The sequence below is a fragment of the Arachis duranensis genome, chromosome 8 (assembly GCF_000817695.3).
Source record: "Arachis duranensis cultivar V14167 chromosome 8, aradu.V14167.gnm2.J7QH, whole genome shotgun sequence".
In the NCBI taxonomy this organism is placed as follows: Eukaryota; Viridiplantae; Streptophyta; class Magnoliopsida; order Fabales; family Fabaceae; genus Arachis; species Arachis duranensis.
In genome coordinates, this window is record NC_029779.3 from 38,883,802 (window position 1) to 38,911,044 (window position 27,243).

Genomic DNA, 27,243 nt, shown 5'->3' on the forward strand with positions numbered 1-27,243 from the left:
GGGGGATGTGGTTATGGTGGTGAGGATTCAAATCAGGGGAAGGAATTCGTGATTTGAATTTACGCCATCTTTACCGTCGAATTTACCGCCAGACACGTCCGACGGTAAACCATTTCTGATTACCAAAATGCATCGTTTTATTAAAATACATTACCGTCGGATGAATTTGACGGTAACACCGACGGTGTAGCACGCGCCAATTTATTTTAGTTTTCCTCAAAAAAAAAATCGGTAGAGTTATTGTTGAAAAACCAAATCCGCTGGTAATTCAAAAACCCTACGAATTCGAGGTGGTTGCCGATGGTAAATCCGACAGAAACGTTGCCGCTATCATCCGACGATACTCAATATTTTTATTGTAGTGTCTTTTCTCCTATAAGATGTCTAAATAAAACTATTCTCTCTTCTATTTCTAAAATATACACTCCCCTTTTTTACGAGAGTTAAATAACATACACTTTTGTCTATTTAATTGAAATATTTTTTAATAATTATTTTTATATATAAATTAGTGATAATGTATGGTTTCAAAAAAAGAAACAATAATATAAAATATATACTTATTTTATTGTACTAATTTTTATTTAATTTTAATATTTTAACTTATTTAGTTCAAAATTTTTTATATTGATTAATGAAAAAATATTAAAAATAACTAATTAAACTTATTACATTAATAGTAATATATATTTTATATTATTATTAATATTATTATAGTATTAAAAATATTAATATAAAATAAATTTATTATTATAATAAATTTTAATTTATTTTATTAGTTAAATAGACTAAAATATATGTTAATTATTACAATGAAAAAAAGTGTGCATTTTAAGAATAGAAAAGAGATCTTTTGTTTTATATTATCGCAAATATATGTTAGAGAATCAATATTTTTTCTTTATATTTATCTTGTATGCGAATCGATCAATACTAATTAACTCTATGGTGTTAAAATTTGCTTCTAGAAAAAAGAAATACAACTATAAATTTTAAAATATATGAAAAATAGTGTTTGACAAAATATTTTTATATAAATTGTTCCTTTAACGATTAGTTAAATTTGAGAATACATTTTATTGAAAATTATTTATATTTGAAAGACCATAAATATATTTTCTTTTACAAACTAAATAGTAGTCAATATTATAATTGCTCAAACATTAAATTAGTAATTAACCTATAATTATATTGAGACAAATTAAAATTCTTCTTCGTGCCTCTCACTCCCAAAAATACGCTCTTTATATTTGGAAATTTTATCAAATTTTTCCGATGCTCATTACCGTAGAATTGAGAGTCAAAAAATTCAACGGTATTGGCAATATATAATAGAATCAACTACTGCGATCTTGTCTATATATTTATAAATAGAATAATTAGCCACTAGATTAATTAAGCGCTGCATGACAAAATGAAACGTACAAATCTAATATGGCATAATAATATATATAACCAACTATTTTTATAGTATAATCAAACTTTTTAATAAGTATAAAATATGTACTCTTGCAAGTTGGATGGTTGATATAGCTGATTTTGTGATTATGTTGCACAGTTAAACATACATTAATAATAAAAGATGTTATATATCCAATAATCCAAAGATTATGGATAGGAAAAAGCATCCATAATCGATGCATTCGAATTTGTTATCAAGTCTCTTGATATTCTTATGTTATACCAAAAGACAAGGGGGATTAGTTAGTGAAATTGAATTCACCGATTAAACTATCATCATAGTCATGTATTTATTTTATTTTATTAATAAAAATTTTCTATTACATGACATTTTTAAAAAGAAAAATAGAATTATGTATTATGATATTTTCTTTATTTAATGGAAATAAAAATAGATATTTTGAACGATTAGTGAAAACCAATTTATTTACTTAAGGATTTTAAATAAGTAAACTTGGAGGATTTAAGTTTAAAGAATTTTAAGAATATAAATAAAATTAAGATTTGTAATATAATTATCATATTTATTAAACAATTATTTTGACTAATAAACGATGAAAAATAGGTTAGACATATTAAATATAATACGACAGGAGTGACAATTTATCCTCTTAAAATTATAAAAACACATGGTTATTAAAATCAAATCTACACTCAACTAGTCAACAAAAAAAAATCTACACTCAACTTAGTTAAGGTAATACACTACTAAATCAAATTTTTTAGTGGTCATTTATTTTATTTTTATTGACAATAAAAATAATCGCTAATATATTTACTAATAATTAGATATTAGTCGTCTTATATTTTATCGTACAAAAAATTTTGTGACAATTATATAATTACTAGTAAAAATTTTTTTAATAATTACAAAAAGTATATATTTATATATTACCTAAAGGCTAGAATACCGAAAGAAACACATCTTTTCACTTTTATCTGTCCTAATTACTAGTTTTCATTCAAAACTTTATCCGCATGTTATAATTTTCTTTACTTGCCATCACCATCATCGCCACTACTAGTCACCACCACAACATTATAACATCGTATCATTATGAAACATTGACATTTTTTTGAGTTGTCGTATCCGTGAGTCGAACACATTTTAAATACCACACTTATCGACACTCATGCATCTGATTATATCTGTTGTGTTCAACAGTGACTTAATAAAAAATAAAAAATTTCTTTTCAGACATACTTGGACATACCTAAATACCATCAAATATCAATGTGTCCAATTTTATTTTTAATATATATTTTTAAAATAAATTTTAGAAATAATATATATTGTTATGTATTAAAATAAAAAATATTTTAAATACTTTATATAATTAAAATAAGATATTAAAAATAATTAAAAAATTATTTATGTTTTAATATCAAGAAATATAAAAGTATCATTACGATTTATATAAAAAATACTTTATATTTTATATGTATATGTGTTTCTGTGTCGTATAAAATTTTAAAATTCGCGTATCAGTGTGTCCTATGTTATCGTATCCCTAAACCGTATCAATATCCGTGCATTATAACCACATTCCATGCATCGAGGAGTTCTAGGAATTGGGAGTTTGCGAGAAATGCCTTTTTCTTTACAAAAATCATTCCAAATCTGAGTTAACAAATTCTCCATCATAATTTGATTTAATTTAATGGATGAAATTGTAATTACATTTTTAGTCTAAACTTTTTATGCAAATGCAACAAATTTTTCAAATGTCTCATTCTTAGAAACTAAGAAAATAATTCATGTAAATCCTAAGTAATCATCAATTACAAATATATATCTTTTATTACTCAGACTTATTATTTGATTGGACCAAACAAATCAAAGATGTAATAGCTCAAGAGGTCTTGATATAAACGCAACATTAGTGCTTAAAACATTCTTTGGTTTGTTCCTGTTTTTCATAGAAATCACATATTGAGTTTTTTTTCAAATGTGATTTTGGAAAGGACTTTTACAATAGTTGAGATTTCTACTATATTAAAATAGTGATAGTTTTTTCACTAGCCTTATCAAGCTACACAATTCAAATCCGACTATCTAAGATATTTAGATATTCTTTGCTTAATCTTTCTTAAGTTACACCTTGACTCAAATCACATAATATTTAATAATATTAAAACGTGTATATCACTACTAGATTATGTTAAAACATGTATATAAGACTGTGTTTATGTTGTAGTCACAGTTTTGATATCTGTTTTAAGATATTATCTTAAAGGTATGAGACTTAATTTGTGTTTGATAATTTGGTTCAAGATATATAAAGATAAGTCCAATTAAAATAACTAATTCATTTATTTTTGAGATAAGAAGAGCTTTTTTACAAAAGAAAATATGAAGAACATAAAGAAGAAGATGATGAACACTTAGAGAAATTTGCACGCATTTTCTTCATTCTTTTAAAGTTTCTTGGACTTATATATAATGAGAAAAAGCCATGTGAACATTGTAAAGTCCTTTTTTTTCTGTCAATGTCATTGAAGTAGTTAAAAAAGACACATGTTTTTGGTAGGTATAGACCTTTTTTCTTTTGTAGTAAATTTCGCACTGAGATTTGCAAAAGAGAGAGAAAAGTTTATTTCACACAATTTAAACATGGTGAGACGCTCAGTTAGAACTTAGAAGTCAAAATATATCCATTAAGAGTGGTAATTTTTCTATGGTCTTCCACATACAGGGCCTTTAGCTCTTGAAGTTGTTATAAATCATGACACTCTTCTTTTGAAGTAGGCTGGTAGCTCATATTCATGTTCTGTAGGTACTGCTTTGCAAGCAAAGCCCTTACCATGTTTAAAATAATCCATTAGATGTTCAAAAATAAGGAAATTGGATGTTTGAAAATAAAGATTTTGAATGCTTTCCTTTTTAAATGCCTTTTATTATTGTTCATTCATGCAGCTATCAGAAGAAACCTTCTCAAGTGGAAAAGTTGGTGGTTGTAGAATATACACAACCATTAATTTAGGCAGTACTATAGTGGGCAGGACTAGAAGTGTAAACCAAAATGAACACTTTAATTTTCAGTGGCATCAATCTTTAAGAATTTACACTGCTCATATTGCAAGTGAAGTTGTTTTTCATATCAAAGAAGACGACACAATAATTGGTGCAAAAGTGATTGGAAGAGCATATTTTCCTGTGGAAGAGTTGGTAAATGGAGAAAATAAGGATAGATGGCTCCAAATCTTGAATAAAAAACATAAACCTCTTAAAGCAAGGCCTAGAATCCATGTGAAATTACAGTTTTTTAATGTCACAAAGGACATTAACTGGTCTCAAGGGATCAAAAGTCTTGATTTTGCAGGGCTCACTCATTCATACTTTCCTCAGAGAAGTGGTTGTAGGGTCACACTTTACCAAGACACTCACATACCAACCACATTTTTTCCTGAAATCTTGCTAACTAAGGGTAGGTACTATGAACTGCATCAATGTTGGGAAGACATCTTTGATGCCATTTCGAAGGCGAAACAGTTGATTTACATAGCAGGATGGTCTCTTTGCACCAAAATCACCTTGGTTAGGGAATCAACTTGCAAGAAACAAGAAAGTAGTGATTTGAATTTGACACTTGGTGAGCTTCTTAAAAAGAAGGCCAGTGAAGGTGTTAAGGTCCTTATGCTCATTTGGGATGACAGAACTTCAATTAAGTGGCTAAGGAATGATGGAGTTATGACAACTCATGATGAAGACACAGAAAGTTATTTTGATGGAACTGGAGTGCACTGTGTTTTATGTCCTAGAAATCCTGACAAAGGGGAAAGCCTTATCCAAGGCACAGAGGTTGCTACCATGTTTACACATCATCAAAAGATCATAATCGTCGATAGTGATGTGCCAAATGAAAAATCAGATAGTAGGAGAAGAATTTTGAGTTTCATTGGTGGTATTGATCTATGTGATGGGAGATATGACACACCTTTCCATTCCATCTTTGGTAGCTTAGGAACAGTTCATCATAATGATTTTCGCCAGCCAAACTTCGAAGGAGCCTCGATCGATAAAGGCGGACCGAGAGAGCCTTGGCATGACATACATTGTCGCCTAGAAGGACCAATTGCAAGGGATGTTTTAAAGAATTTTGAGCAAAGGTGGAGAAAACAAGGTAAGAAGGATGTTTGTCTTGTTGAAATCGACTCGCTTGTTGACACTTTTGTTCCCTCATCACTAGATAAATTCCCTGAAGATGATGAAGAAATATGGAATGTTCAGTTATTTCGATCAATTGATGGAGGAGCAGCTTTGGGCCTCCCAAATTCTGAAGAAGAAGTAGCAAGGTACGGTTATAGAATATACTAGGAGATTTAATATATCTGAATATTTATTATAGAATATTACGTCTTTATTCTTACAATTCTCTTAGTATCTATAAATACTCTTTTATATTGTATTATTCTAGACAACTTGAATACACTCAGTAATACACAAATTATTTCTCCAGTTTAATCTCTTGTTTCTAACAGGTCAGGTCTTATGAATGAAAAAGAACATATCTTTGATTGCAGCATCCAAAATGCTTATATTACTGCTATCAGGAGAGCCAAGAGTTTTATCTATATAGAAAATCAGTATTTTATGGGAAGCTCTTTTGGCTGGAATTCTGGCAACCTTCAAGTTCAGGAGGTGGGAGCTTTGCATCTTATTCCGAAGGAATTGTCTCTCAAGATTGTCAGCAAGATTGAAGCAGGAGAAAGGTTTAGTGTATATGTAGTGATTCCAATGTGGCCAGAGGGTATTCCTGAGAGTAACTCAGTTCAAAGCATGTTGAGTTGGCAGAAGGAGACAATGGATATGATGTATATTGATATAATCCAAGCTCTACGTGCCAAAGGGATTACTGCTGACCCAAAAGACTATTTGAGTTTCTTTTGCCTTGCAAATCGTGAAAAGAAGAATGATGGAGAATATAAACCTTCTAAACACCCACAATATGACTCAGATTATAACAGAGCTCAACAAGCAAGGAGATTCATGATCTATGTACATGCTAAAATGATGATAGGTAACTTATTTATTATATTTGTTTGTATAATTTAATATATTGGTTATTTTTTTGACCAAAATTTATTTTAAATTTCTTAAATGTAGTGTTTTATAACTCACAATATAATTTAAAGTTCAAAAGTTATAGTTTTCACAAGTTTTAATAGGAAATCAAATTAATTTTTTTCCTAAATTCTAGTTGTACCTATTATCGTTAGACTCATTTAGTGGCTGGCCAATAAATTAATGATAAGGTATCTTTAAAAAGTTCATATGAAAAAAGTCACCTATTTTAAGAGTGGATTGGCTTGTATGTTAGTCAAAGTTTTTCATATACTATACTATATTTGTATAATATTATAAAACAACTGAGTATATTTGAGAATTTATGTTGCTGGCAAGTTTCACTTTTAAATATACTTTTCAATATGATAATTTATTTTAGTTTCTTTAAACTAGAAGAAAAATTTAAAATATTTGAGTTAAAACAAGAATTTGAAAATACAATGACAAATTTAATAATACAAACTAAAGAGCAAATCAATCCAATGCCTTTCCAGAGTTAATTATGATTATTATTGTTTCACGCAGTTGATGATGAATACATAATTATTGGATCTGCCAATATCAATCAACGATCCATGGATGGAGCTAGAGATACAGAGATTGCCATGGGAGCTTATCAACCATATCACATAAAAAGAAATGAGCCAAACAGGGGCCAGATACATGGCTTTAGAATGGCCTTGTGGTACGAGCACTTGGGTTTTCTAGATGGCTCTTTTCTTGTTCCACAGAGTTTGGAGTGTGTCAGACTTATAAACAATATTTCAACAAAGTATTGGGACCTTTACTGTAGTGAAACCCTTGATGAAGACTTGCCTGGACATTTGCTTAGTTATCCCATTAAAGTAACAGAAAGTGGTAATGTCACAACGCATCTTGGTGTAGAGCACTTTCCGGACACAAAGGCACGAATTCTTGGGTCCAAATCGGAACTTCCTTTTCTCTTAACTACTTAAATTGAGTTATTCATGCTATGAGTTTTTCATTTTGTCATCAGTTTATGCCTTGATCATGACATTTTAATACAGAGAAATTCATATGTTGTAGATTATTCGAAAATTGTTGTAGCTCATAAGTTCGTTGGATTTAAAGTTTATATGTTTCAAATCATATCTACAAAATTAATATTAATCTTAAAATGTATACTTTATTGTTTCCTAATAAATTTTCCATAATAATAGTATACGTAATCGTTGGTTCCTAACAAATTTTCTTTTAAATAAATCAGTTTTTGATAAATAAAATAAATGACAACCTGATTCTAGATAATTTAGAATGACAAAATAGTTCCATATTTTTTAAAGTTTCAGACAAAATAGTTTCATATTTTTCACTTGTTAAAAAATATTAAGCGCTAATTGGTTATTTTCATTTATTATTAGGGACTAATTCATTTAATATTTTAAAAAACTAACGACAAATTTATCTAAAGCAAAATGGTTAGAGAATTTTGACTATTCTCATATGTGTTTATATATTTACATTATATATGATGGTGCACTACTAGAACTGTTATGAAAATAGTCAGAAAATCACTACTAGTCTAAAGTAAAATATATAACTTGTGGTGGACTAAATGTCATTTAGCAACAAATACTTTTTTCATTAATTTTAAGTGACAAATCAGTAAGGCAAACACAATAATCGCAAATCAATTAAAAAGTTTTTCATTGACCGAATCGATAATCGCAAATTCATCACTAAATTAAAAGCTAATTCCATCAAAGAAATAAAATAAAAGGTAGTCACTAATTATCGATGAACTCTACTGTAATAGACTCATCTCTAAATCTAAGCTAATTTTGTACACAAAATTGAATACAAAGACGTCATTAATTAGCATCTAATTATTTTGAACCTAACTTATTGCAAGTTGTCTACTAATATGAACTCAAATCTATTACATTTTTTAGCAAATTTAATGGTAATATTTGAACATTATTAATTAAATTTGTAAGATTTTTGTCATTAAACTAAAGTTATTCTGAATAAAATTACAAAGTAGTTGCTAATTTACTAAGCAATAACATGCAGTCAATTAGTAGTAGCACTATCGCAAATTTCTCTCAAACTAGTAACAAATCAATAGATATCTCTCAAATGTTTCAGCCATGATAGAGACATAAAATCTTTAATTTGTCACCATCATCAATAGCGAGTATGTGGCTAATTGGTCACTAGACAAGCATTTTTTTTATTGAAACAATTTTCTCGCTATGTTGTAACTAATTAACTGCATAATAAAAAATTTTATTGGTATTACGCAACAATTTTCTTTCTACTCGGTTGCTGTTTTTTTGCAAAATATCAGTTAGAATATCAATTTTATCGTTATACTAAAATAAATTTCATATTTTTTATTTTAATATTTAATTAAAAATTATAATGCATACAAATAAAATTAATTCATCTAAACAATACATGTTTAGAAAAATTCAAATTCAACATATTTATTAAAATAAAATTCTAATGTATCTTCTCCAACATATCTACTTCACAAATAAAATATCAGAACAAGCTTAAAAGCGGCTGTAACTAGACAACATTCTATAAACTAAAAAATCTCTTATATTCCACAAAAAATGTTACATTCATGTTAAAAAAAAAAATTTTCTTGCATCATAAGTTGTAATATCATTGTTCCATAGAACCTTTAACTTAGTAATTAGTGGTCTAATATAAACATTTAATTTTTTTGGGTAACTTTGCCCAGGGATCAAACACAGAGAAGCATTTACTATTTTTTTATGTACATATTTGAAAAAAATTGTAAGACGTGACAAACACATGCCAATATGAGTATGAAGTCTTCAAGTTAGAAAAATTATTAAAACCATTAGTGCAAATTAAAGTCAAAGCCTAACTTTTTTATACTCTTGAGCAAATGTTTAATAGGTTGCATCAAATTGTTTCTAAGCATCAACATCAGCCAAATGTGTGATTACCGGTTCAACTTGACATACTCAATCAACATGTCACTTTATATAGTATGCATAGTAGTTTTAGACATAAATAAACATTGAAGCCTTGAAGGAATAGAAAAATATCTCAGCATTGAGTATGGCATATCCCTACTATATATTATTAGCTAAATCCTCTTTCATTGGCTTAAATCCTAGATGTTCACATATTGTGTAGGTTACATAATTAGTCTTATCACTTGTTTTTTTTATAATATAATATGCAATGATTAAGACATGCATCAATTTTCTCTTATCCTAATCTCAGCCTCGAAACATTATCTTTAATCTATAGAAATTTTCTGACAATCTCTCAAAGTCTGCACGTCCAGGGAAGGTCTAGTACATTATATCTCGACAAGTGTTTGACATGGCAAGCTACTCTATACCAATCTCAGTATCGCGTCGGCCGATAGTCAAAGCACGGCTGAATGGGTATGTAGCGTCCTTCACAAAGCTTGGTCGGCTACCAGATGTCCTCACCGTGGCCCGTCGTAGACAAGAACTTGTCAACGTTGATCGGGTCCTCCCTGGCCATTGAACTAGCACTTCACACGATCGGAATGGTAGAATTTCACTATATTGAAGCATACGAGGGGGACAACAGACATTCATGTCCCCCACTCTACCTCCTCATTCAGCCATAGGGGGCACATATCCTGCAGTGCAGGGTCGTCGTACGACGTCCACGTGAACTACAATGGACACATCGAAAGAGATGTTAGTGATAGTTGCTATAAAAGGTTGACTAATCTATGCAACTGAACCAAATAAAAGGGTACATGGCTTACCTCATCCCAGAGTAACTGATCCAACTCCTGACACCATCGGTGGATCCTCTGCTCGTACTGGTCCCTGTTCTGCTGTGTCATGCCGATCAACCTGTGGACATTTGCAGCATTAACCACCATTCAGTCAATCTGTCTTAATAATGTTATACGAAAAATGAAAAATAGTAAAACCAAACTAAATAGTTACCTCCCAGCCATAAGGAACATGTGACTCTGTCGCTCAGGTGGACACTACTTAGGGAACTTCTGGTATATCCAAGATACCAGTAGAGGAGTGCACCTGGCGATACCTGTGGTAGAGCGGTGGGCCGCAGAACATAAGAAATGGTACGTCCATGCTAGCACCGTAGATCCTCAAGACAAACTCCGCCACCTCTTAAAATCGTCCAGTAGTGAGAGCCACTAGAGACGAACCTGATTATTGGACTTATCAGTCATCAAATAACCCCCTATCATCAATAATAGTATGTAGCACCTCGCATACTATTGGAGAACGGTTGGGTCATCAGTACCGGGTGGCATCTGTCGGACATGCTCCCAAAGCTATGTCAACTTCAGGGAGAAAAACTCCTTCCTCTGTGCTCCTTGCTGCTGGACTACAGGAGACTTGACACCGAGTAGCTTTTCAACTAACTCCCAGGTCCCAGTCCCGTACCATGTGTGAAAGTCACAAAAGCAACCATCCACGGGTTCTCCATTAGCATGCAGTCTGAGGTGGTATGCGTCGTCCTGTAAGGTGATCAATGCACTCACCCACGACAGGTGGAAGGTGTGGGTCTCTGGGCACCAACGCTCAACGAATGTCGTGATTAGGGAGTTGTCGAACACAAAATTCTTGAGTGGCAACGCATCACCGAACCTGGCCTCCCTCAGGTGCGGGACAATGACGTCCGATGGTGGGAGTATGTGACTCACTCTCCTCGGAAGCGTAGGCAAGGCCTCTAATAAACAATAAAAATATTGAATAAAAAATTAATTTGACTTATAAGTAAACTATTTAAGCAAATAACTACAAATATTTAAATTATAAATTTATTTACATAAAAAAATTTACTTAAATAATAAAAATATTTAGTAAAATAACTAACTTAAACGTCTATATAATATCATGCAAATAAAAATGTCTTCTAAAACAAATTATGGCTATACTAATAAACGTCTGTTTTATTTAATTTAAATAAAATTATTTAGCTAAATAATGAATAACAAAATTCATTTCGCATCTTAGATTAAGTGAAAACATTTACTTGAATAACCAACAACTACACCATCAACTTAATAACTTAGTTTAAGTAACAAGAAAATTTAACAAAAAATAATTTACTTAGATATTTAGTAAATACAAACATAAATATTTTGCTACTTAATTAGGCTTATTATAAATTGTTAATAATCTTAATTAATAACTAAATTAATAAATATATGTTTAATAATAACTTAGACTAAAGAAAAACTAGCCTAAACCAATATTTAACTAACATCATATCTTAGTATTTAAACCAATTCTAACTATGTATTCATTCTCCTAACATATACTGCATATTACCTCCATAAAAATACCCTAATTATGGTAACATATCTATGCTTTAATATAACCATAAAACGAAAAATAACACTAACCTCAAAGTCGGCAATTTCTATAATGTACCAAGTTGCGTTCAGTCTGTTAATATACCGAGCCATATTCTTCAAATAATTCGAAAATATGATTAGAAAAAAGATAAAAGTGGGAGAAAATGTGGAAAACAAGACAAAGATTCTTTACAATGACACAGGAAACCAATTGAAAGGGATGTAGCACAGCTTGGTAGCGCGTTTGTTTTGGGTACAAAATGTCACGGGTTCAAATCCTGTCATCCCTATCTCGAACTAATACTTATCGTAGGAGAAGTAACAAGAGATCAATTGAGACTGATTCAAATTGGAGATACATATATATCAATATTTATATATAGTATATGGTATATGCAAGCAAGATGTATTGGGTTCACTTAAAATTTAATAATATTTTAATAATATAATATTATTATGTTATTAAAAATAAATAAATAATAAGCGCTCTTAGTTCAATTCGGTAGAACGTGGGTCTCCAAAACCCGATGTCGTAGGTTTAAATCCTCCAGAGCGTGATTCCATTCTTGTTATATTGGAGAATAACAATGAAATAATTAAACAGTAATTTAAAGGCTGAATTTGACCTCTTGGGGATTGTGGTTAAAACAAAGAAAAGAAATAGGAGGTCGATAAACATCACTAAACAAACGAGATGTTAATTAATCAAAGGTTCAATTAGGTCTTGCTCTAGCCTTTTTAGGAGTTATTACTTCCTTGGTAACTCAACACATGTACTCTTTACCTGCTTATGCGTTTATAGCGCAAGATTTTACTACTCAAGCGGCGTTATATACTCATCATCAATACATCGCAGGATTCATTATGACAGGAGCTTTTGCTCATGGAGCTATATTTTTTATTAGAGATTACAATCCAGAACAAAACGAGGATAATGTATTGGCAAGAATGTTAGACCACAAAAAAGCTATAATATCGCATTTAAGTTGGGCTAGCCTGTTTCTGGGGTTCCATACTTTGGAACTTTATGTCCATAATGATGTCATGCTTGCTTTTGGCACTCCGGAAAAACAAATCTTGATCGAACCCATATTTACCCAATGGATACAATCTGCGCATGGTAAAACTTCATACGGCTTCGATGTACTGTTATCTTCAACGAATAGTCCGGCGTTCAATGCGGGGCGAAGCATATGGTTGCCCGGTTGGTTAAATGCTATAAATGAGAGTAGTAATTCTCTATTCTTAACAACAGGACCCGGAGATTTCTTAGTTCATCATGCTATTGCTCTAGGTTTACATACAACTACATTGATCTTAGTAAAAGGTGCTTTGGATGCACGTGGTTCCAAGTTAATGCCAGATAAAAAAGATTTTGGTTATAGTTTTTCTTGCGATGGTCCGGAACGAGGTGGTACTTGTGATATTTCGGCTTGGGATGCATTTTATTTGGCAGTTTTCTGGATGTTAAATACGACTGGCTGTGTTACTTTTTACTGGCATTGGAAACACATTACACTATGACAGGGTAATATCTCACAGTTTAATGAATCTTCTACCTATTTGATAGGATGGTTAAGAGCTTATCTATGGTTAAACTCTTCACAACTTATCAATGGATATAACCCCTTTGGTGTGAATAGTTTATCCGTCTGGGTATGAATGTTCTTATTTGGACATCTTGTTTGGGCTACTGGATTTATGTTCTTAATCTCCTGGCGCGGATATTGGCAGAAATTGATTAAAACTTTAGCATGGGCTCATGAACGCACATCTTTGGCTAATTTGATTCGCTGGAGAGATAAACCAGTGGCTCTTTCCATTGTGCAAGCGAGATTGGTTGGATTAGCCCACTTTTCTGTAGGTTATATATTTGCTTATGCAGCGTTCTTGATTGCCTCTACATCGGGCAAATTTGGTTAATGTAATTTTTTTTTGTATCCGCATCCCTTCCTTCTATGGAGAAGGTGGTTTACAAACCTTTTCTATATTCAATTTCTACTTATATTTCTACATCTAGGATCCGACTTGTATGATTGATTGATACTAATAGGAAATTAACCAGGGCAATGGGGAGACTTTAAACATCCCATTGGTTATGTATCAAGGTTCTAATAAAAGTACGGGGGCGAAAAAAAAGAAAGAAAGAGAGGGATGGGGTTTTTCTCTCTTTTGAAGGGTAAAACAATAAAAAAAATGTATTGTAATAAAGGAAATCGAAAAACAAGTTCCTCGATGGCCTTACAAACTAATCGATGAAATCCAAGACCTCGAAGAGGGAAACAAAGACGAACAGAAGTATGGAATTCGTTCCCGAAAAGCCAAACGTGTAGTTATTTTTACTCATACTAAAAAATCAAAAGATTCTAATCCTTATGGGGATACTAGAAAAACAAATAACACTGATGAAAAAGGGGAATTGGCTTTAATACGTTATGCACAACAACCAGATTTTCGACGAGACATAATAAAAGGATCCATACGTGCTCAAAGGCGGAAAACTATTACTTGGAAAATTTTTCAAAAAAGTCTGTATTCGCCCCTTTTTTTGAATAAAATTGAGAAACCCCCATTTTTTTTTTGAAAAATTTTGAACCAATGAGACAAATGCTTTTTCTGTTCCAAAGGAGGCTGCGGACAAAAACAGGATTAGAAAATCCGTATTATACAGAAGAAGAGACAAAAGAAAGTAATGAGGAGGACAAAAGAACAAAAAAAGAACAAGAGGAAAAAAGACGTATAGCAGTAGGAGAGGCCTGGGATAGTTAATATAAAAGGATTAATCGTAGAAATTAGTCGTATAAATAGAATAAATAAATAGAATAGTATTGAATAGTATTCAAGTTGAGAAGAGAATCTTTATAGAGGATTTCGAATAGATTCGAAATTTAATAGATTAATAAAATCTATAAATCTGAATATATTACTCCTATTGAATATTCAAATTCATTTTTCTATTACTATTTTTTTTATTTTGTGATTTTATTTTATAAATTTAATTATATTAAATTGATAGATTTTGAAAGTTGAATTCAATTTCTATTTTGAGATTTGTTTTTAAGTTTTACAATATACCATAACAATATACCCTCCCTATATATAAATATAAGATGGTATAAATATTAAGTATAGAAGATTTTTCCAATAGAAAAAAAAGTTTGACCCCTCCCTCCCTATAATGTCTTAGTTTTCTTTATTTTTATTTGGAGCCGTTGTGTTCGGTGCTAAAGCGTGGGTATTTTGTATCCATTGAGCAAAGACGGGTTGTAATTGTATAGCGGTATCTGAAAACATATCTTGACCAACCATCAGGAGAAGCAAATACAACCGGTACACTAATCAATAAAATTGATGAAGTAGCAATTAATGCAAAAACAGCAAATTGGAAAGCTATAGTCATGTTTCTAATCCTCCAATTTACCAACAAAAGAAAACTATACCATTTGATCCCAACTCCTCGATTTCGTTATAAAAAAAAATTGTAATAAAAAAACATATTTTGGGGTTTTATCATGAATCTATTGATTTTATATGACGTATTACCTACCCCTTTCTTTTTAGGCATGGATCGAAGGTTTGTTTTTATTTCAGAAAAAGACATGCTGGATCATGCATCTTCTATAATATTTTGAAGAATTAAAAGTGACCAATTGATTCACACTGGATATCTATGCCATCGATCATCGATCGATACTAACTATATTAATTCATATAGTTATGTTCTATTCAGTAGAATAAAGATAAAATAGAAATTGGCTTTTTGGTTGGAGAGATGGCTGAGTGGTTGATAGCCCCGGTCTTGAAAACCGGTATAGTTCACAACACGAACTATCGAGGGTTCGAATCCCTCTCTCTCCTTTTGTTTTTGCTCGACGAAAGTATTCTTTTTCTTTTATTGGTTTTGGTTGGTTCGGTTTTTTCGGGCTCGGCGATACTACCACTTAGCCGAGCCCGAAAAAAAAAAGATTCAGAATTTCGATATAATTAGATTAGATAGAAATTGATTAAAAATGGATTAAAACGAGAAGTAAAATACTTTTTATTTTTGATTTTAATCTGACCCGCTCGACTCAACCCTATATGTATGGTAAAATCAACGTGATTCCTACTTCAAGCATTAGATCTCATATCTCAATTAAGAGGAGTCATGGAAAGAACAGGTTCAAAATCGCGATCAATTCCTTTTTCAAATCCTGCGGCAGCTGCGCGAGCTCTTCCCGCGTGCCATAAATGACCTACGAATAGGAAGAATCCTAGAACAAAATGAGAAGTAGCTAACCAACTTCTAGGAGAGACATAATTGACTGCATTGATCTCGGTAGCTACGCCACCCACGGAATTTAAAGAACCTAAAGGAGCATGAGTCATATATTCCGCGGAACGACGTTCTTGCCAAGGCTGTATGTCTTTTTTAAGTCTACTCAAGTCCAAACCATTGGGACCTCTTAGAGGTTCTAACCAGGGAGCACGTAGATCCCAAAAACGCATAGTTCCTCCCCCAAAAATTACTTCTCCGGTCGGGGAACGCATTAAATATTTACCTAAACCGGTAGGTCCCTGAGCGGATCCTACATTAGCCCCAAGACGTTGGTCTCTAACTAGAAAAGTAAATGCTTGAGCTTGAGAAGCTTCTGGACCAGTGGGCCCGTAAAATTCACTCGGATAAGCGGTATTATTAAACCAGACAAAGCAACAAGCAATAAAGCCAAAAACAGATAAAGCACCTAAACTATAAGACAAATAAGCTCCTCCGGACCATACAAGTGCACGCCGAGCCCACGCAAAAGGTTTGGTTAAAATATGCCAAATTCCACCAAGTATACAAATCGAACCCAACCATACATGCCCCCCAATTATATCTTCCAAATCGTCCACACTAACAATCCATCCCTCTCCTCCAAAAGGTGATTTTAGTAAATAACCAAATATAATACTTGGACTAAGGGTCAAGTTGGTAATTTTTCTTACATCCCCCCCTCCCGGAGCCCAGGTATCATATATACCCCCAAAATAAAGAGCCTTGAATACTAGAAGAAAAGCACCTATGCCTAACAAGATTAAGTGAATACCTAAAATTGTAGTCATTTTATTTCTATCTTTCCATACATAACCGAAGAATGGAAAAGATTCTTCAAGAGTCTCAGGTCCCAGAAGTGCATGATAAATACCACCAAAGCCCAATACTGCAGAGGAAATTAAGTGAAGTACTCCGGACACAAAGTATGGAAAGGGGTCTATAACCTCCCCCCCAGGACCTACCCCCCAACCTAGAGTTGCTAGATGGGGAAGTAAAATTAAGCCTTGCTCATACATGGGCTTCTCGGGTACAAAATGAGCCACTTTAAATAGGTTCATTGCTCCGGCCCAGAATACTATTAATCCGGCATGGGCTACATGAGCTCCCAGTAGTTTACCGGATAAATTGATAAGTCGGGCATTTCCGGCCCACCAAGCGAAACCGGTAGTTTCTTGGTCACGACCTGTTAAAGCTAAAGTTCCATTAAAGAGCGTTTCCACGTGGTAGAACCTCCTCAGGGAATATAAGGTTTTCATGAGGCTGATCTTGAGCCGCCATCCACGCGCGAATACCTTCGTTTAAAAGAATATTTTTGGTGTAGAAAGTCTCAAATTCAGGATCTTCTGCTGCACGTATTTCTTGAGAAACGAAGTCAAAGGCACGTAGGTTCAAGGCCAGGCCGACTACTCCAAGAGCACTCATCCATAAACCAGTTACAGGTACAAATAACATAAAGAAATGTAACCAACGTTTATTGGAAAAAGCAACCCCAAAGATTTGGGACCAAAAGCGGTTAGCGGTGACCATTGAATAAGTTTCTTCAGCTTGGGTTGGGTTAAAAGCACGGAATGTATTTGCGCCATCACCATCTTCAAATAAAGTATTTTCCACGGTAGCACCATGAATAGCGCATAGTAGTGCAGCGCCCAATACACCAGCAACTCCCATCATATGAAATGGGTTTAATGTCCAATTATGAAACCCTTGGAAAAATAGGATGAATCGAAATATAGCTGCTACACCAAAACTGGGTACAAAGAACCAACCAGACTGGCCCAGTGGATAAATCAGGAATACGGAAACAAAAACAGCAATTGGACCAGAGAATGCGATTGCATTATAAGGGCGCAATTGAACAGATCGAGCAAGTTCAAATTGACGTAACATGAAACCTATTAATGCGAAAGCGCCGTGGAGAGCAACAAAAGTCCACAGACCACCTAATTGACACCAACGGGTAAAATCTCCTTGTGCTTCAGGACCCCATAGTAACAACAAAGAGTGTGCTAAACTATTAGCAGGAGTAGAGACTGCAGCGGTTAAGAAGTTACAGCCTTCAAAATAGGAACTTGCCAATCCATGAGTATACCATGAAGTTACAAAGGTTGTACCTGTGAACCAACCCCCCAAAGCGAAATAGGCGCAAGGAAAGAGCAACAGACCGGACCAACCCACAAAAACGAAACGGTCCCTCCGTAACCAGTCATCCATAATATCAAATAAATCATTTTCATCTTTGGTAAATTTACCAAGAGCTATAGTCATAGTGATCCTCCTATTCAACTACTTCAACCATTTCCGAACACCTCCTAGCATTTTGGGGATGGGACCTTGGAGGCTTTTCTCATTTATATAATGATTTTTTTTCTCGTAGATTTCCCTTCTTTTCTAATGCGTTTCGGATATAAAAATCATTTATTGCTCTATGGATACCTAGGTTAAGTTGAATCCATGAACTCAATCCGGCTATTCCTTTTTTTATTCTTCTAAATCAAATCCCCTAAGTCATGAATGGTTAATTGTCTTATGACTCATAAATTTACTCATAAATCTGATAGAAATTTTTTTTTAACAATTTTTCAAGAGAAAAATGATACCTTTTCTCGTTCGCGCTACCAGCGGAGCCCGGGCACACTCCGTTCCTTTGATCAAAGAATAATATTCAAAGAATATTTTTGTGAAATTGAAAAAATAAAAAAAAAATGTTTTCAAAATTCTTCTAATTTTTATGTCTAGGAAACTGGCTTATTTAGTACTTTCTATTTTTTATTACTTTTCTATTTGAATCTTATTTCAAGATTTTTTCTTTTAGTGTCGTTTTTGTTCTATTTTCCTTTCTTTCAGTTAAAAAAAACTCCAAAGTCTACTTTTTTGTAGATCACGGTAAGAGAAAGAGAAATTTCTAATATTTTTTCTATTTACTTTTTCGATATTTTTATCTATCTATCTATCTATCCGAGTAATTAATATTAATTGAATTAAAATATTTTAATTAATATTAAATAAAATAATAGAAATAATAAGAGAAGAGACTGTAAGTGAAAAGTCTCTTTCTCCCAGTCATTAATTGCCGGAAATATACCGGAAGCACCGATAGAAAAAGAAAATATTTGATACGTGAAGCCATGATTTGATGTATTTTTTTTATATATCATATCCCATTTTATAGAAATGGAAATTGATCTTCTCTTGTGTTCAAAAAAAAATGACTTGTATTTTGGAGCTTGGAATAAGCTGTAGAAAGGGAATATAAAAATATTCCTATAGAATCTTGAGGAACGGGAGGATTTAATCGTAAATATCGACTAATTCTTACGAAGTACAAATCAAAAAGAAGTCTAAAAAAAAAGATAAATTTCATCTATATCGAATTTGAATATCAGAATAGTAGATATAGCTCTGATTCAATGGGTTAGGTCCACTTACTTTTTTTTTAATGTTTCGAAATTTTATTATTGGAATAATCGAAAATAAAAAAAAAAATAACTTGTTGATCCATATCCTTTTACCCCGATTTCCATATTTATTCGTGGTTTTTCCGGCTTAGGATGAGACAGAGATATATTTATTTTTATAAAATGAATAAAAGAAATGAAGTTTTAACCCACGCTACGCCTTTTCTAGCAAACCAACCACTCCACGAAAGATCCTACTTTTTTTGGAATTATAGATTGGCGATTGGAATGAACAATTTAGAAATCGTGATGATGAACTCCCCAAATATATGGTATGGAGTTTTGAAAAAAAGGGGGGGGGAGATCCTTCTGAGCGAATCATATCATTCCAATCTATTGACAATTAAAAAAAAAACTGTTTATACTAAGAACATAGCATAACGGCGGTCGGGAAAGTGGGCCCCCATCGTCTAGTGGTCCAGGACATCTCTCTTTCAAGGAGGCAACGGGGATTCGACTTCCCCTGGGGGTAGGGTACTACGAAAGGAAGTTGATCATGGATCATCTAAAAAGAATCAAATTGATTCTTCCTGGGTCGATGCCCGAGTGGTTAATGGGGACGGACTGTAAATTCGTTGGCAATATGTCTACGCTGGTTCAAATCCAGCTTGGCCCAATAATTTGCCGATCCACCATAAAAAGATATAACCATTTGTTGTTCTCCGGAAATGGCCGATATGCTCAGATATGGGAGAAAATAAAATGTGATAAATCTTTAGGGATCTTTTTTTACGGACCATATATACATATAAAATTCAAATCTTGTTAATGATCTAGATCCTTATTAGGATCTCTAAGTATAATATAAAAAACGATTAAATAAAAAAAAGATAAAAAAAAAGACTCTTTCTTTATTTAATTTCTTTTGTATTGATGGATTCATTTTTCAATTGATTTGGCAATAATGAATGAAGGGATTACAAGTAATCCATGTCGATCTCTAAAGTGCGTATTGATATATCAATTCAATAAATATATCTATTTATATAATTGAATAATAATAAAAATAATGGATATATGATACGTCTCTGTCAGTTAATTAAAGCAAACGATTCTATAATCTAAAATAATAAAAACAAAAGGTTTGAATGAAAGCATAAGAATTTCTATGCTGTACGCCCCTTTCCTGGGATTGTAGTTCAATTGGTCAGAGCACCGCCCTGTCAAGGCGGAAGCTGCGGGTTCGAGCCCCGTCAGTCCCGAATGAATAAAAATCCAAAAAAAGACACCAATTTGTATGTGAAAGGGAATCCTAATAACAAAAAAATATCATTCCTAAGAGGGATCCCCTCTTTTTTGCTTCGTGGGAACCCTTATCTAATTTGAAATTCAAAAGTTAAAAAAAAAAAAAGAATTTTTGATTGCATCAGAAACGACATTTTTTGAATTTGGTATGGATAAAAGATCTTCCTATGTTATACTATTCCATTCTCGACGATGAATCGATTTGATAGCTTAGCTTAGATATTGTTATTCATGATATTATATTGGTTCTATTTGATATCATCGAGATGTGATTTAGACCATTGAATTTGCTGACGAAAGATTTACCATCTCTATGGGATTAGATCCCGAGTTATTTATTGGAAATAAAAGAAAAAAAGCATAGAGATTATGGAAGTAAATATTCTGGCATTTATTGCTACTGCACTGTTCATTCTAGTTCCCACTGCCTTTTTACTTATAATTTATGTAAAGACGGTAAGTCAAAGTGACTAATTTGACTTAAAACATGATTTCATTTCTTAATTCATGTCAATACAGTGAATGAAAAAAAAGATTCTATTTTTGCTTAAGATTTAATAAATGAAATAATCAGACTAGAAGCAACAGAATTCTATAAAATCTGGATAGATAATATGGTAGAAAGAAATCAAATTGATTTCTTTCTACCATATTATCTATATTATCTATTCTATAATTGTAGTGCAAAAAGTTTTACTCTATAATATAATATGGATCAATCTACAATATGATATGTATCTAAATATTCAGATCGACCTTCTTATATATAGACTTATATATATCGAATTTCAATTCCATTACATCATTATATCTAATGTACATAGTAGCTCCAATTTTTTCTTTATTTCATCCATTTTTTGTATTGGTTCCACTAAAATATATATGTAATAATCCAAAAGCAACTCTTATTTTTGCTATTCAAATTTATGGGTTTCTGATTCTTAATATCAATCCCGGCCCGGTATCATATAAAAAAATTGAGTAATACTTTTAGCATTTCCAAGAAGTAATTGATTAAATAGTTGGAATAGTTGTAATAGTTAACAAATGATCGGTAGTTTCTACGAGAAGCTTTTTCTGTATTTTGAAAAGATTGGTAGTCAACCCCAATCTTTTTTACATTTTAACCATGATTGCAAATAAATGAGTTCAATAAAGAAATTAAAAAACCAACTTTGAAAAGAGGGGAAAAAAGGGAAAAGGGGTGTTAAAGGGGGTTCCGCGGTTACTCATTTTCGATATATAACTTTGGTAAGAGCCAGGTCATCTAAATAGAAATCTTAGGAAGAATTAGGTTGGAATAGGAAAAAATTTCCTATCTTTTTTTCATCCCCTTAACAAGAATAAGGTAATAATTTCACTATTTGGGTGATTGACAGAGTATTTTGTATTTAGTATGCATAGAATACATTACACCACTCAAATAAAATAGACTTCCGAAATGCGGATATATTTGAATTAAAGGAATTGGTATGGTATTAATTAAAAGGAAATGAAAAATATTCAATAGAAAAATTTAATAACCCAGCTAGAAAACAATTGATACAGTTGGATCCCCCACCCCAATTAGTCGTACCTTTAAAGTCCACTTCTTCCCCATACTACGAGAGAAAGGGAAAATGTGAAAACTACCATTAAAGCAGCCCAAGCAAGATTTACTATATCCATGTGAATTTTTTCTCCTATCTCTATAAAAAATATCACTATGAAGGAATTATTTTACTATTGTTCACTAATTCTTGTTGTTTTTTTTGGTATTAATCTAATCACTGAGAATACTAGAAACTATAATAACTATATATATTTATTTAAATCGCTGGTACAGAGTCAAAGGGGGATTCGATTCTGCACTAAAACTATTATATTAACACGAAACAATTCAATAAATTCTATTAGAACATCAAACAAGTTTTGATCAGATTTCTAGTAGAGTCGGAAAACATTACAGATAAATTCGTTTTTCCTCTCATTTTTTTAATTAAAAGGTCAAAATTCAATTCTCTTGTCGATCAGGCGACACCCGGATTTGAACTGGGGAAAAAGGATTTGCAGTCCCCCGCCTTACCGCTCGGCCATGCCGCCAAAACGATATATATATGAGAATACCCTTTTTTTATTGAAAAAGAGATATGCACTTTGATCGACAAACGCAATAATGGAAGGACAAAACGGAACCGTTAACTATACAATTCCTGAACAATTCTTGAAATCGAAATGAGAAGATGGTTTTGTCGTTATGAGATAAAAAAAAATGCAATTTGATACAAAATTTATCAATATTGCTTTTTTTATTCAAAAAACCTTCTCCATTTTAATTATAACAGTAACTGTCAGTATATGTAAACCCTAGAATATAACTAGAAATTGTTACAGAGATAATATCTATCGGGTATCATATCCGTATTCCGCATATGATACGTATATACCAGAATTTGAAATAAGATTCTCGTGCTTCCATAATTGAAAGAAGTTTTCCTTGAAAAAATAAATTCAAAAGAAATTGAAAAATTGACTACGACATGCTCTGTACCGAATAAATAGGACTGCTATAAAAGGAAGAGACATGTATCTAATCTGGATACTAGATATATGGCTAGCTATAGCAACGGAAGTTAGATTTGTGCAGGTTTAATAAATATACTAGCTTTATTACGTATTCCAATTGTATTCTCAAATAAGAAGGGGTGGTGTGTAAACTCTCCCACCTTTGTAGCAAAAAGCCGCACTATGGTCTTTAACCGATAATCCATTCTAATCTCACCTTACCCCTTTTACGAAATTAGATGCCCTTTTGATATACACCCTGTGGTTCTGTCGAACTTATCAGTATGATCCTTGAAAGAATAAGCAAAATAATTTGCGAAATTTCTCTTTTACCCCTTTTTATATTTAAATTTACGTGATGAAAGATTCATCAACCATCACATATAGTCCACAATTTAGATCTCATGCATTATTCTAGAAAGAGAAAATTTTGAGAGCTAACGCCTCTCAACAAGCATTCACTATAATAAAAATTATTTTTAATGACAAAATTTATTATATATATAATTTATATATATTTTTATGGTATTTATATATTTATTGCTATATATTATTATATATTATAATATCAATTATATATTTTCTTTAGCTATTAAAAAAGTTTTCGTAGGCCTGTTGCTAAAATTTTTTAACAATAAAATATAAAATGAATAATATCTAATTATTGATAAATATATTAACAGTTATTTTATTATCGTTAAAAATAAAATAAATAAACGTAAAAAGTGATTTTTCAATTCTAATAGTGATAGCATATTTCTAACTTAAAATTAAACATTAAAAAATATCTAAAATTAAAAACAATAAAAATATTCAAAATTTAAGTAAAAAAATTTTAAAAGTTAAACAAAGTAAACTTAGTTTAGGATATAAATTTAGAATTTATAATTTATAATTTAGTATTTAAAATTTAGGATTTATAATTTATGATTTATAATTCAAAATTTAAGATATAAGATTTAACATTTGAAATTTAGAATTATTTAAGGTGACAGAGAGTGACCGGCGATCAACGACGGTGGCTAACTGTGGTGAATAGATGAAATTATAGTATATATTAAAAAAAAGAAGAAATAAAAAGAGATAAATGGATAATTTCAAAACATTTTTTTATTGGATTTTTTTTGAATATCCCAATAATTATTGACAAAAAAATATTGACTATAATGTTAGCTCGCTAGCATTGTCGTTATAAAAAAACTCCTAAGTTTATTTGTTCTACTTTAGTTTTTCTCTCGTATATAAATGTTTTAGAAAGCTTGATGATAGAAAATATATTTAACGAGAGTAAGTGTTATTATTGGGCAAAGATTCTTGTTTCATTTGTGATACCTATTATGAGAATGTATACTTGCTCGTTTGCTCCACAAAGATGTTATCATTAACCACACATGAACCCTAGAAATCTTAGAGATCCCACGCCCCTTAATAACATATTGCTAAAACATAAAAAATATCGAAAAAAATTAGAGTTAAATTTGAAAGTAGTTTCTAAATTTATAATCGAGTCTCGAACTTATTTTTCAATTTAAAATTGTTTGAAAATTGTTCCTGAACTTAATAACGGTCGTCTCTAAAATATTTTTCAGCGACAAATTGATGACGTGATTGGACGGAGATCACACTGAACATGTATTTTCTAGCTCAATCTTGTTTTTTATCAATTTAAACATTTTTATTCTCTTTGGTGTTGTTTTCATCACCGTCATCATCATTATCACTACCACCACCACTACCATCACCATCACCGTCATCCAAAGATATCAGATTCTCATTCTCGACAATCTCTATCTCTAACCTCAAAACTCTCACTCAATTTAATGAACTTTCTCTTTCTGTAACACTCTCACTACCAAAATGTCACGCTTCCGGCTGTGCCACTCTGATAGCAAGAAGTATTGCTACTATTTTATATACTTAATATTAAAATAGGAGCCTGTGACTCGACACTGTACCGTTGATTTCTTTGAAAACCGAAAATAAACACTATATCTTTAAAAAAAACAAACAGGCATAGAATCATATACAAGATTTCTTACATAATAGCTTATAATATAATATACATATAAAACACACAACTCTTATCCCTCTTACAAAATTGTAATGACAAGGACGAGGGAAGAAAAATAATCTAATTAATACAACATCATATAAACCAAAACTCTTCATAATGCTTCTTCATCTGATTCCTAAAAAGGTAAAGTTATAGGGGGATGGGAACCTAACCACACGGTCTCATTATGGAGTTTCAGAATTGTCATAAGAAGATATTTAATAAAAAAACTGTTTTCAAGTTCAATGATTATTATTGCCTTGTGAATCTTTTAAAAACCAATAGCTCATCATTCAAAACCTTTTCAAAGAAATAATATTTAATCTTTTAGAAATCCAAAACCTTTCTTTTCTTATAAGAACATTTTAATCAGAAACCAACTACGCAATCAATCAACACAATCATCAATTCAGCATCAAATCTCATTCTCAAAAGTAGCACACCAGAACAAACACAGGCAAAACAGACAAGGAAAGTACAGGTTTAGGTAGTAGTTACAGCAAATAGTTCAAGTAGCAGTTAAGAACAGTTTAACAATTAGGCAAACCAAAACAAGTTCAAATCCAAGCAAAGCATACAAATGCGTATGATGCATGCCTGTCCTATGGCTAATGAGCTCATCTGTCGGTTATACAGCCAACCCGAAAAGTCTGGTTTGCGAAGGTGGTTTACAGACCTCTTCTATATTCAATTTCTACTTCTATTTCTACATCTAGGATCCGACTTGTATGATTGATTGATACTAATAGGAAATTAACCATTATGGCAAGGAAAAGTTTGATTGAGAGGGAGAAGAAGAGAAAAAAATTGGAACAAAAATATTATTTGATTCGCCGATCCTCAAAAAAAGAAATAAGCAAAGTTCCGTCGTTAAGTCAAAAATGGGAAATTCATGGAAAGTTAGAATCACTACTGCGTAATAGTGCACCTACACGTCTTCATTGACGTTGTTTTTTGACTGGAAGACCAAGAGCAAATTATCGGGATTTTGGGTTATCTGGACACATACTTCGTGAAATGGTTAATGCATCTTTGTTGCCTGGTGCAACAAGATCGAGTTGGTAAGGGTAGGTTGAAAAATTCACTTCAATGTTTTATTAAAAAAAAATGAAATAAATTCTCAAATAATTCCTTTATATGGATCATTCGGGGTTGAGACTAAATATCAAATAACATTGCCAGAAATAAATGAGATAGTATCTCCATTTATTCATCAAAAAAGGCGCATTGTTTGAAGTCAGAATAGATTTTTCTTGATATCTAACATAATGACTGGACGAAACCAAGAAATAACTCCTCACGTGCGAAATTATAGAGGGTCCCCTTTAAGAGGCTCGATTAGAACGAATCGGCGGAGAAGTTTTATGTTATATATGGTAATCTTTTGAGCGACGGCCCTTTCACTCGGCACCGTCGGATTGTTATTGAAGAATTTACACTTTCGAATTTCGTATTTTTTCGAGTATGTAAATAAATCGCAAATATTGTCCAAGTAATAAAGGCCCAAGTTTCCTTGGGATCCCAATTCCAATATGATCCCCATGCCTCATTAGCCCATACTGCTCCTGACAGAATATCTATCGTTAAAAAGAGAAAATCCAGCCCGTCGTGTGGGCCTCCCGCTGAGGCCCGCTATGCCAAAAGCAAGAAAAATCCCATCCCTCTCTTTCTTTCTTTTTTTTCGCCCCATGTCGCCATACGGAGGCGAAAAAAAGAAAGAAAGAGAGGGCTGAGATTTTTCTCGTTTTTGGCATAGCGGGCCTCAGTGGAAGGCCCACACGACGGGCTATTAGCTCA

The 27,243-nt window shown here is 32.1% G+C and overlaps 2 protein-coding genes, 4 non-coding genes and 1 pseudogene across 7 annotated transcripts in view; 5 read left to right on the forward strand and 2 right to left on the reverse strand.

Annotated features, from left to right (window-relative positions):
* The window catches only part of LOC107462639 (phospholipase D alpha 1-like), a 12,150-nt gene extending 4,596 nt beyond the window's left edge, over positions 1-7,554 (forward strand). Inside the window, exons 2-5 of one of the 2 annotated variants that reach the window (XM_052252556.1) lie at positions 4,379-5,585; positions 5,652-5,757; positions 5,944-6,482; positions 7,055-7,554. In XM_052252556.1, the coding sequence (XP_052108516.1) occupies positions 4,379-5,585; positions 5,652-5,757; positions 5,944-6,482; positions 7,055-7,485 (2,283 nt within the window). In that variant the 3' untranslated portion in view covers positions 7,486-7,554. Of the gene's footprint in view, positions 1-4,378; positions 5,758-5,943; positions 6,483-7,054 lie in introns of both variants that reach the window. The other variant, XM_016081265.3, reaches the window with a different exon arrangement.
* Positions 7,555-12,577: 5,023 nt separating this feature from the next.
* On the forward strand, positions 12,578-13,391 carry LOC127741181 (photosystem I P700 chlorophyll a apoprotein A2-like). The gene has a single exon (XM_052253142.1). It carries the CDS (start codon positions 12,624-12,626, stop codon positions 13,374-13,376), a length of 753 nt encoding a protein of 250 aa, XP_052109102.1. The 5' UTR covers positions 12,578-12,623; the 3' UTR covers positions 13,377-13,391.
* Positions 13,392-15,603: 2,212 nt separating this feature from the next.
* LOC110274666 (photosystem II CP43 reaction center protein-like) lies at positions 15,604-19,505 on the reverse strand (annotated as a pseudogene).
* On the forward strand, positions 15,619-15,710 carry TRNAS-UGA (transfer RNA serine (anticodon UGA)). Its single transcript has one exon. It is a non-coding gene; the product is annotated as a tRNA-Ser (tRNA).
* Positions 19,506-20,136: 631 nt separating the features above from the next.
* Positions 20,137-20,220, forward strand: TRNAY-GUA (transfer RNA tyrosine (anticodon GUA)). Its single transcript has one exon. It is a non-coding gene; the product is annotated as a tRNA-Tyr (tRNA).
* Positions 20,221-20,732: 512 nt separating this feature from the next.
* Positions 20,733-20,806, forward strand: TRNAD-GUC (transfer RNA aspartic acid (anticodon GUC)). The gene has a single exon. It is a non-coding gene; the product is annotated as a tRNA-Asp (tRNA).
* A 2,054-nt stretch (positions 20,807-22,860) lies between these two features.
* Positions 22,861-22,931, reverse strand: TRNAC-GCA (transfer RNA cysteine (anticodon GCA)). The gene has a single exon. It is a non-coding gene; the product is annotated as a tRNA-Cys (tRNA).
* Positions 22,932-27,243: the final 4,312 nt, after the last annotated feature.